At 41.0% G+C, this 12,420-nt stretch overlaps 1 protein-coding gene across 1 annotated transcript in view; it reads right to left on the reverse strand.

Annotated features, from left to right (window-relative positions):
• Window positions 1-458: 458 nt before the first annotated feature.
• The window catches only part of EFCAB3 (EF-hand calcium binding domain 3), a 46,901-nt gene continuing 34,939 nt past the window's right edge, over window positions 459-12,420 (reverse strand). Inside the window, exons 10-13 of the mRNA XM_081218269.1 lie at window positions 12,077-12,270; window positions 11,367-11,551; window positions 4,189-4,311; window positions 459-851 (exon numbers count right to left, since the gene is read on the reverse strand). Coding sequence (XP_081074395.1) covers window positions 546-851; window positions 4,189-4,311; window positions 11,367-11,551; window positions 12,077-12,270 — 808 coding nt within the window. The 3' untranslated portion in view covers window positions 459-545. The remainder of the gene's footprint in view (window positions 852-4,188; window positions 4,312-11,366; window positions 11,552-12,076; window positions 12,271-12,420) is intronic.

Consider the following 12,420-nt stretch of genomic DNA (forward strand, 5'->3'; position numbering starts at 1 on the left):
GCTATTCTTTGGGGTAATCCAAGAGATCAGTCTGAAAGTGTGTGGCTAAGGAGCCTTAGGAAAACCCAAATCTAATCAAGGTTCCTTGGGGGATTGTGAAATTATTCCCTGAAACTGAAGGGTCATTGTCATCTGCTGCCTCTGGCTTCTTTCACAAACGATAAAAAAACTAATGCCACTTAAGTCACATAAACTCAGATGCTTATTGCTGAGAGGGCTGTTAGGAGGTCAGAAGGGCAGCCCTGTGCTGAGTTAAGTGCCAGCTTTGCTTTTCTCCTTCCTGCTGAGGCCCAGGCAGTTTTGAACCAGGTAGGGGCAGCGGAGTGCAGCTGGTTGCTAGGGAAATAACCGCAAGGCATCTATCTACTAGCAAGAATTAGGAAAGGGAAACCATACTATGACTTAAACTTTTTTACTGGTCAGAATTCCAAAGATGTCAACATTTCCAGCTGCTAAGAATGTATTAGACAAAAGCAAGAATAATTTTGATATCTATGAAAAAGTAGTTTGCAATGAGCTGTTTAGAAAATGTAGAAATTTCACTGTCAAAACCCTTTCCGTTTTCTTTTTCTTCCTGTGTCACACTCACTGATATCCGAAGAGGAAGAGAATGCAGAGTTGTGGAAGGAATTTCTCTTCACATAGGCATCATATGACCTTAAGTCCTCTGGAGAAAGTAATTCTTGGCAGACATTCCCGGACCATGTATAAGTAGAAAAGGTGTCATAAAAGGACTCATTTTTACTGTCTATCCCAATCACATCTCCTCGGATCTTCCGCCAGAGGTTTAGCATTTGTTTCCGGTGCTCAAGGGCAATTCCCAAGTTATAGTTATCTGTAGCTCTCTTTACCTGCAGTGAGAGAGCAGAAGTTTACAGTAGTTACCTTAAAATGTCTTTGGTTTGTGGACCACAATTCTAGATATCCCAAGAGCTATGTTCCTAGGTTACTTGAAAGTCACTGAATTTATATATTGGGTAGTGTCTCTTGAGGACATGTGAGTTAGGAGTTGATAGACAATGAAAATGTATTCCTTGGGAATAATGAGATTTTAAGAAATTTTATAAGAATTTAAAAACACAGTAGGCTAAAACAGGAGGGAATGTGGGATGGAGATAGGCTCTGGATATAATAGGCGTGCCAAGGATGGCACTCAGTCCAGCCTAGGGCAGGGAGGGAGAAGATGCTGAGCTGAGTAGGTCCTCAAGGACTTGATTAAATCGAGGGAGTGGGTGGTGATGGGAAGGTGTTCCAGGGAGAGGGCATAGCATAAACAACGGCTCAAAGGCAATGCATCCTGGAGCTGGTAGGGGGAGTCCAGGCACTTTGGAATTGCTCAAGTGTCAAATTTGAGGAGAGGCAGGCCAGGTGTTGTTGCTGTAATCAGGCCCTGAGACTTGTTCTCAGTGAGGTTGGGGAGAGCCCTTTCATCAGTGAAAATCATGCTGTAGTGAGACACTTTTCTGTTGGAAGTGAGATAAATCCCTCAGTTGTATGGAGCAAAAACTATAGTTGAAAAACCCTGCCATCTCTGAGAGGGAAACATTCATTTCCTAAGCAGGACAGTGACAGGCTGGATCGTCTTTGGATTCATTCCTCACAGCAGCTGTGTGGAGAATGGGTGGTGCTCTGAGGAAGGGATAACAGTTGGAGGTTGCTGTCCAGGGAAAGCCTAAGGAGGACCTCAGGTGAGGCAGTACGAACAGGACGGAGTCAAGGGGACAGAGGTGAGACATCTTTGGGAGGACGAGAGTAGCCGGACATGGTGATCGGTGGATGTGAGGAGTGAGGAAGGAGTATACATGAAGGATGGCTCCTGGCCTTCCAGTTTCAGTGCCTGGGGAAATGGCAGTATCAACAACTGAGATATGGAATCCTCAAGCGAGAGCCAGTTTGATATGGAAGATGATGAGTTCATGTTTGGACATGTTCAGTTTGACATGTGGTGAGACGGCAAGGTAGAAATGTTCGTCAGGCAAACTCAGTGAGAGGAGGAAGAAGTACTGGAGAGAAGTCTAGGCTAGAGACAGTGAAGAGTTATCAGGTATGTAGGTGGCGGCTGAAACAAGGAGGGCAGATTGAGATAGCTCAAAGAATACTCACCCTAGCTGTTCCTTCACTTAATGCAGAGATCCCCAATGTTCTGTTGCGACTGGGTTGTAGGGATGCCGAATTATTGGTCTTCTCAAGTTTCCTAGCCCTTGAGGCAGCTAGCACCTCAGGGCTGGAGCCCTTTGGCTATAAGCGACCTCCATGTACGCCAGTGTGAATTTATGCCATGATGAGACAGAGGCTGGGAGTCCACTCCTTTGCATTCTTGTGGCATGCCGGACTGACCTCCTGCAGCTCCATTTATCCCAATGTATTAGTACTGCTCCTTTCCTTCTCCGTGTCCCCCACCTTACTGCTAGCTCAGTGAGGGTAGGAACTGTGTTTTTTATTCTGTGGTAGCTCATAATCTCAGAACTTTGTTAACACTGGATAAATATTTACTGAACAAATGAATGTATATAATAATAAGAGCAGTAGGGTGAGACTAAAAAACTAGGAACTATCAGGACTTAAGGAGGGACATCCCTGGTGGCCCAGTGGTTGAGAATCTGCCTGCCAATGCAGGGGACACAGGTTCGAGCCCTGGTCCAGGAAGATCCCACATGCCGCGGAGCAACTAAGCCCGTGCGCCACAAATACTGAAGCCCGCGCGCCACAACTACTGAAGCCCGCGCGCCGAGAGCCCGTGCTCCGCAACAAGAGGAGCCACCACAATGAGAAGCCCGCGCACTGCAACGAAGAGTAGCCCCCACTCACCACAGCTAGAGAAAGCCCGCGTGCAGTAACGAAGACCCAGCACAGCCAAAAACAAAGACCCAAGGAGCCTAAATGTCCATCGACAGATGAATGGATAAAGAAGATGTGGTTTATATATATATACTATGGGATACTAATCAACCATGAAAAAGAATGAAATAATGCCATTTGCAGCAACGTGGATGGACCTAGAGATTATCATACTGAGTGAAGTAAGTCAGACAGAGAAAGACAAATATCATATGATATCCCTTATATGTGGAATCTAAAAAAAGATACAAAGGAACTTATTTACAAAATAGGAATAGACTCACAGACGTAGAAAACAAACTACGGTTACCAAAGTTTGAAAGAGGAAAGGGGGGAGGGATAAATTAGGAATTTGGGATTAACAGATACATGCTACTACATATAAAATAAACAACAAGGACCTACTTTACAGCACAGGGAAATGGAAAAGAATCTGAAAAAGAATATATTTATATGTGTATGTATAACTGAATCACTTTGCTGTACACCTGACACACTGTAAATCAACTATACTTCAACTATACTTCAAAAAAAAAAGACTTAAGGGATGAAACTTCAGGAAAGAGAAGAGAGAGGAAAGGACACAGAACTACAAGGAGAATTAAAGATGCAGTATTGTAAATGTTAAGGAAGTAGCAAGTGTCTAGGAGAGCCTGATCATTAGTGTCAAATGCAGAAGGGAGGTGGCATAAAATAAATACACCCCAGTCTGTCTCTAGAGGACAAAAGTTGCTAAGAAGTCAGGGCACAAAAGTAGACAGGTGGCACACAGTTGTGGTTAATCCACAGTTGTGAATTCTGAAGCCAAGCTACCCATGCTTATAATTCTGGCCCTATTACTTCCTAGCTGTGTGCCTTTGGGAAAGTCACTTAACCTCTCTGTGCCTATGTGTAAAATGACAAGGAGTCAGTGCCTACCTCAAAGATTTGTTGTGATAAGTAAATGAATTAGTACCTGTAGAGCACTTGTAGATTACTTATAGAGCACAGTGTCCAACACCTAGGAAGCATACTTAAACTACTATTATTACAATTATTCTTTTAGCTGCCATAATAAAGATGCACTCACTCGTCACAATTCCCTGATTACACCACTCACTGTGACCGTTGGTTTACTACCTTAATTAGTTGCTATTTCCAGCATGAAACAAATGAATGTCCCAGAAATGATGCTGGGTATGACTCCATAGGTGATTAGCAGGATGAATTATAACAGTTAACACTTGAACCCATTTGATTACAGAGCAAGAAATATCATTACAATGGATGAAAATAAGAAATGATCTGGTCTTACTTTAAAGACATAGTTGTCAATGGTTTCTCTGAAGGTGTTGAACAGTGAATACTCACATGCTGTTTAATAGCAGCTGCATCAGCCACTGTCCAATTCTGCTTTCTCTTGAGTATTTGGTCAATGGTGAGGATGTCAGTTGGGTAGCCTGAGGTAGGGTCGATAGGCTTTGTATTTGCTGCCTTTATGAACATTTAAAAAGGAAGGTTAGTAATATATTTTAGTTGAATTATAAAACAAAGACAAAAATACACGGAAGCATATTGTATTATGAAAGGGTGTGTATATGATTTACAAGGTTATTTCTACAGCACTTGTCAGTTGTTTTGGGGTACCTGGTATAGTGCCATGTGTAAATAGGCATCTAGCAAACTCTCTTTCTTAATAGTGAAGCTTACTCATAAGAGGAGTATAGACCACAGGATGGTTTATGTTTGGGATGGATGTGGAGGGTAGAGAGGAGTCAACTCCATCCTCACCCAAACTTCCAAAGCACTAAAAATGAATGTGCCCTCCACAAAGTACAACCTATACTACTCCCAAAATTCTCACAGGGAACCAGCCATCTGTTTTTTTTCCTGTTCCTTCCTGGGCTACTGAACAATGTTGGTGGAAATCATGTAAATATGCAGATTGCTTTCTTTGAAAATGCATATGACCCAGTGTCCTCCAGGCCCTCAGTATTGCTTGACATTACTTTTCGTCATTTGTTGTAAACTCTCTTACAGTCCTCATAGCGGCTGCTGGAAAACCAGACCTTCAAACTCCCTTAGCTGCGCTGCACCAGCTTGTGGGATCTTAGTTCCCCGACCAGGGGTGGAACCCAGGCCCTCGGCAGTTGAAAGCACAGCGTCCTAACTACTGGACTGCCGGGGAATTCCCCTAATATGAATTCTTTCAGCTCTTCTTTCCACCTTATGATTTCTCCATCCTTTAACCCATTTTTTCCCTCCTTCCCTCTTATATCTGAGAGCTTTTCTTAATTTCCAAGGTCTCCTCCTGAACCTTATCCCTTCAATTTTCCTCTTTCCAGGGCTGGCTTCATGGGTGTGTGATCTGTGCAGTTACACAGGACCTTATACTTAGAAGGGCCCTAAGTCTGGTTTAATGTTTTATCGTTGCTGTCTTTATTTTTATTAAAAAAAATTTATTTATTTATTTATTTGGCTGCACTGGGTCTTAGTTGTGGCATGCGGGATCTTTATTTGCAGCATGCAGACTCTTAGTTGCGGCATGTGGGATCTAGTTCCCTGACCAGGGATTGAACCTGGGCCCCCTGCATTGGGAGCGTGGTCTTAGACACTGGACCACCAGCGAAGTCCCTGTTGCTTTCTTTAAATTCTTAATTATTTTGGGACAAGGGGCCCTACATTTTCGTTTTGCACTGGGCCTAGCAAGTTATGTAGCCAGTCTTGCCCCTCTCCTACATCTTCAAACATCTTCAGTTTCTCTTCTCTTTGAGCAGTGGTTTTCAGCTTTGGCTGCATGTTGGAACTTAAAAAAATACTGAGGCCTGGGCCCCATTCCCAGAGATCTGACTTAACTGGACAGGGTTGTGGCCTGGGCACCAGGATTTTAAAAGCTCTCCCTGGTGGTTCTGTTTTGTAGCCAAGATTGAGAACTGGAGTTCTAAGGGTTTTTCCTCCTGGCTACAAATTGTGCTCATCTCTTATGTCCTGAAACAACTTAGACTCTGATTCTACATCAAGCTATAGTTTCATGTTTCTGTTAAACTTAAATTTTTGTGAGAGGATTTTATCCCCCCAACCGCTCCTTTGCATTATCAGTTTCTGAAGATGCATAAAAATCTCCCACTGTACTTATGGATTTACTTATTCATTTAGTATTTATTTTTACCATGTATAATGCCTTAAAAAGTCTAAAGCCAATCCTTATTATTCTGTTAATTATCACCTTATCTGTTAATTTGCTAGGTGTGTACAGATTCAGAATAGTTATATCTTCCTCATGATTTAAATTTTTTTTTCCAAGAAGTAAAGGGACTCCCCTGGTGGTCCAGTGGTTAAGAATCCACGCTTCCGGGCTTCCCTGGTGGCGCAGTGGTTGAGAGTCCGCCTGCCGATGCAGGAGACATGGGCTCGTGGCCCGGTCCGGGAAGATCCCACATGCCGCGGAGCGGCTGGGCCCGTGAGCCATGGCCGCTGAGCCTGCGCGTCCTCCGCAACGGGAGAGGCCACAACAGTGCTCGAGGCCCGCGTACGGCAAAAAAAAAAAAAAAAAAAGAATCCATGCTTCCACTGCAGGGGGCATGGGTTGGATCCCTGGTTGGGGAGATAAGATCCTGCATGCTGCATGGTGCAGCCAAAATAAAAAATAAAATAAAAAAGTTGAAAAAGAATAAAAATTTAAAAATATGTATTTTTATTTTATTAAAACAAATTTTACATTGAAGTATAGTTGACTTACAATATTATATTAGTTTCAAGTGTACAAACAGTAATTCAATATTTTAATAGATTATGCTCCATACAAAGTGATTATAAAATATTAACTATATTCCCTGTATTGTACATTACATCCTTGTAAGTTATTTGTTTTGTATCTGGTAGTTTGCACCTCTTAATCTCCTTCACCTGTTTTGCCCCTGTCCTCATCCTTCTCCCCTCTGGTAACCACTAGTTTGTTCTATGTGAATCTGTGTCTGTTTTATTTGTTTGTTTCTTTTATTGTTAAGATTCTCCTGATGATTTTTAAAAATCATTAGACAGCATCTCTATCTTTAGTTGTATTTTCCTTAAATTTTCTTTTCCCCACACTAATGTATGGAGAACAACTTATTTTGATTCGTATTTGCGTGATATATCTTCTTCTGTCCCTTTGAAGTTTCTGTGTAATAACTTAGGTGTCTCCCTTAAAGAATATACATCTTAAAACCAGTTTTAAAAAAATCAGAATCTTTTTTAACTTGAAAATGATCCTTTCTTCCTTCCTCCCTTTATTTTTTTAAACTGGTGAGTTTAATCTTTTATTGTGATTACTGATATATTTGGATTCTTCTGCCTACTTTGTTTTGCACTTTCTATTTTTTCATGTTTTTTTTTTCTTATTTTTTTCTTCCTCTACTGTTTTGGCAGTTATTCATTTTAGTTTTTAGTGACTGTCTTCACAGTTTTAATACTTAAAATTAATGTAACAAATTATAGATTTAATCAATATCATAAGCCTCTCCCCAAACAATAAAAGGAATTTAGAAAGCTTTAATTCTGGGCACTGCCTTCCTCATCTTCCATGTTACCATGGCGTACTATTTTAGTTCTTATTGTCTAATACTCTTCAAAACAGTACTTCTTTTTTATTTCAGGTATTTTTTTTTTTTTTTTTTTTTTTTTTTTGCTGTACGCGGGCCTCTCACTGCTGTGGCCTCTCCCGTTGCGGAGCACAGGCTCCGGACACACAGGCTCCGCGGCCATGGCTCGCGGGCCCAGCCGCTGCGCGGCACGTGGGATATTCCGGGATAGGGGCACGAACCCGTGTCCCCTGCATCGGCAGGCGGACTCTCAACCACTGCGCCACCAGGGAAGCCCTATTTCAGGTATTTTTAGAGGGTAAAGCATGCACATGGTTCAAAATTCTGAAAGTATGGTGAGTCTACCCTGCGATCTCCCTGGCACTTTTCTCTCCCAACCCCCTAGTTTCCCTTTCTACAGGCGACCAATGTCATAATTTCTTGTGTTTCCTTCCAGGCCATTTTACAAGAAGAAACTGTCCATATTTCCTATTGACTTTTCCTCCTTTTACACAAATAGCTGTACTATTCATACTGCCTTGTGTCTTGCTTCTTCCACCTGGAGATCTTTCACATCACTGCACAAAGAGCTTCTTAGTCATTAACATGGCTGCGGAACATGGCACTGTGTGTTTGGAGCCTAACGTAACTAGTCCCTATTAATGGTTATTTAGTCTCTCCCCCACCCCCCCACCAATCTTTTGCGAGCAGAAATGACCCTGTAATGAATTACCCTTTTATGGGTGGCATTTGGAATATGTGTAAGGATATCTGTGTATCTTAGGTGGTGTCCCAGGAGTGGAATTGCCAGGTCCTGAAGGTGACAGAATATGCCACCCCCAAATACGCCACTTTGGCATAAGGATTATTTTGAGCTAAAGGCACTTGAAGAACAGCAGGTGTAAGAAGGGTACACTGAGTTCTCCTTTTTTTCCCCTAAATACAGGAGATAAACTCCCCGTATGGAAGATGTCCTCCCTATACCAGGAGGAAAGTAACATGCATATCATTAGGGACAAGGAGTCAAGGCAAAGAGAAATCTGTACAAATTTTGTTTTTTTATTTTATTCTGTTTTTTATGATTTTTTACATTCTTACTTATTTTTGGCCACACTGTGCAGCTTGTGGGATGTGGGATATTAGTCCCCCAACCAGGGATTGAACCCAGACCCTCAGCAGTGAGAGCATGGAGTCCTAACCACTGGACTGCCAGGGAATTTTTTATGATTTTAGAGAAGTATTTTATTCTTATGCAGTTACTCTTAACATACCTTGTTAAACTAATCCTTATCTTCCTACTCACTTCTTCACCCACTTAACTACCCTAGCCCAAGCCTCTTTGTCTGGATACTTTTTCATAATTCACTACTCTGTCCATTTCAGTACATAAGTGTTCAATTCTAATTGCTTCTTTGGGTCTTCATTCTCCCAGGTACGTGTAAAATTTAATAAAATGTGTTTGCTTTTCTCCATTTTAACTGTCTTATGTCGATTTAATTCTCAGGCCCTGCCAAAAACCTTAAGAGGGTAGAGGAGACATTGTACCTCCCCTATAGTCAAAAGGAACGAGGTCTGTCATTCTGGTAAATATTACCAAATTTCCTCTGTAGAGGTTGAATCAATTTAAACTCGTATCTACAATTTAGGAGTGCCCCATGTGTTTTTCAGCTTTTTGGTCTTGGGCAATCTAATATGGAAAGATAATATCTCAGGGTAGGTTTAATTTGGATCTTTTATGAAGAGTGAGATTGAATATCTTTTCATGTTCCTGAAAACTGTTCATATCCTTTGCTCATTTTTATATAGGTTAGTTTTTTCTAATCAATTTGAAGCTCTTTGATGTATTAGAGAAGTTAGCGCTTTGTGTTATGTGTTGCAAATGTGACTTTTTTGGCCATGTAGGGATTTTTGATCTTGAAGTACTTGAATTAGGATCTTTCTATTAAAAATTACTTTTGTGTCATTGTTAGGAAGGCCTTCCCAGAGTTTCAGTATTTTAAAGATTTCTTTTATTCTCTTCCTCTTTCCATTTTTTCCTTTTACCTATATATCTTTGATCCATTTGGAATTTGTGGAAGGTGTAATTTATGCATCTCAATTTTTTTTCTCAGATGGCTAACTAGTACACTGTTTATTAAACAATCTATCTTTTCCATGTTGTATTGAAATGTCACTTTTTTTTATTGATTTATTTATTTTTGGCTGCTTTGGGTCTTCGTTGCTGCGCACGGGCTTTCTCTAGTTGCAGCAAGCGGGGACTACTCTTTGTTGCGGTGCGTGGGCTTCTCACTGCGGTGGCTTCTCTTGTTGCGGAGCATGGGCTCTAGGCGCACGGGCTTCAGTAGTTGTGGCATGCAGGCTCAGTAGTTGTGGCTCGCGGGCTCTAGAATGCAGGCTCAGTAGTTGTGGCGCACGGGCTCAGCTGCTCTGTGGCATGTGGGATCTTCCCCGACCAGGGCACGAACCTGTGTCCCCTGCACTGGCAGGAGGATTCTTAACCACTGTGCCACCAGGGAAGTCCCAGAAATGTCACATCTTTTAAAAATTAAAATTCTCTGTATATTTTTATCTATTTTTGTATTTTGTTCTTTGGATCTATTAATTTGACAATAGCTCCACTATTTTAATTATTCAGACTTTTAATATGCCTTAATATTTGGTAAAGTTACTCTCTGTGTTCATTAAGTTTTTCTTTCAGATTATTCTGACTGTTCTTATTTTTTGTGTATGAACCAGATTAGTTAGTTATAAAAATCCTTTGGGTAAATTCAAAAAATCACATTAAAGTTATAGATCAAGCAAGAAAGAACAACATCTTTATGATGTCAAACATTGTAAATTGAGAACATGGTCTGCCTTTCTGTTTGTTCACATTTTCTTTTGGGTCCTTTAGGAGCATCTTAACCATTTCTTTATATAGATATTTTATATTTCCTAAGTAATCTCTAGGAGTTTTATCTCTTCTGTTACTATTTTAAATGAGGTCATTTTATCTTCTTATGTCTCCTAACTGGTTCTAACTGGTGGTTGTTTGTGTTGCACCAGGGGACTCCTCCTTTCACTAAAAGGGCAGCCCTTCCAGATTCTGGTTTTGTAGAGGTTTCAGTCCTAGCTGCTCACCTACAGGGTCCATATCTCCTGACCCTGAACAGTCATCAAAACCCCAACCCCTTAGGGAGGGTGGGAGGGAGGGAGACGCAAGAGGGAAGAGATATGGGGACATATGTATACGTATAACTGATTCACTTTGTTATAAAGCAGAAACTAACACACCATTGTAAACCAGTTATACTCCAATAAAGATGTTAGAAAAAAAGACATGAAAAAAAAAATTAAAATAAATAAATAAATATTCATTCCCACTGGGGAAAAAAACCCCAAAAACCACAACCCCTAGCCATCAGGGCCTAGATCCATATGAAGGATCCAGATCCATGTGAAGCCCCATGAGGGCTTCACCTCTCACCTCTCCCTCAGCCACTCACAGGGTCATTTATGAACATACCATTCTAGCCTTAGGTTCTCTCTTCTTTCTGAAACAAAGGGGTCCCTTTCTTTTGAATGCATTTTTATATGTCACTCTATTTCATTTGGTATTTTTATGTGGTCACATGAGTCTGTGTGATGGGTTGGGCATGGTGAGTGAGTAGATTGGTGGGGGTAGTGTTCATGTTAGCTCAGTTACTTTCATTCTGAAACCTGAAAGTTCCATTTCTTGGTTTCTAATTGACATTTATTGTATATTAGATTAGATGTTGTAATGGACTAGATTAGAATGATAATATTATGTATTTTCAATAAGTTAAACTATTTGTTGAAATTAAATGAAATATTTACACCTGGGCTTTAAATTTAGGAACATGGCTATGGAATCTGGTTTGAAATATCATGATTGAAAATATTTGTCATTAAAAAGCACATTACTAGTTCTGTTAAGTTAGAACTTAAAAACCTAAGTATTTAACTGATATGACATAATCTAAATCTCACCTGTGTTTTCCAGTCTTTTTTATGGAAAAAATTGTTCTCAGAGAAATTCAGAGGCTCCTTTCTCCTTAGCATTTCTAATTTCTGTATGTCTTTGAATGGCTTTCCCGTCACCACCCTATCCACATTAGGAAGCAGTGGAAAGATGGGTATTTTTGAATATGGGCTATCTGAAGGAAGACTGCATCCTAAGAAGATAAAAAAAAAAAACTGGTATCACAAATAATGTAAGAAGAAATTCACATAAAAGACATACATGTGGTACCTATTTTGCTCTTTGCCTATTCATTTCCTCAGGGGCCATGCCACCCCTTCTTTACTCTCCTGCTCCTACCACCCAAGCATCCACAGACTTTCAGCTTCATACAGGTGTCTGGGGATTCAGGTACATTTGCTTTCAAATGATATCTGTGTGACAGAGACCAGACACTCAGCATAGGCTGTGGCCCTACTCTTTTGTTTTTTTGCACAGGCTCCAGACGCGCAGGCTCAGCGGCCATGGCTCACGGGCCCAGCCGCTCCGCGGCATGTGGGATCTTCCCAGACCAGGGCACGAACCCGTGTCCCCTGCATCGACTCTCAACCACTGCACCACCAGGGAAGCCCCGCCTGTGGCCCTACTCTTAAAGCACTTGGCATCTAGCATTTATTTCTGACCAGTAATATATAAATAAATCCTTTACAACAGTGGGGAGAGGACAAATGGCTCTTACTCTTGAGCTCTTCAAGAGATTTAAATAAATCCTTTTCTTTCATTATTGCAATCCGGGCAGCATGAGCAAAGGTGGCTGTGCTTGAGCTTGCAGGTGTGCATGTGTCTGGCTTAAATCTCCTTTTTCCATAACTCGTAGCACAAGGGCTCCACACCGTTTCCGAGGTGGTTTCCTGGAATTTTCTTTGGAAATAGCTAGGAAAAAAAAAAAGTAATTCACAGGTGGTTAAAAAGTGCTACAGTCCTACTGAAAAAAAGTGCCATAGTCCTACTGAAAAAAAGTGCCTGAGTGTTGGACAGAAAGAAAAAAACGTCAAGTTACAAGTTATATATGCTGAATGCGTT

Source organism: Mesoplodon bidens (assembly GCF_964165515.1).
Source record: "Mesoplodon bidens genome assembly, chromosome: 19".
Taxonomy (NCBI): domain Eukaryota; kingdom Metazoa; phylum Chordata; class Mammalia; order Artiodactyla; family Ziphiidae; genus Mesoplodon; species Mesoplodon bidens.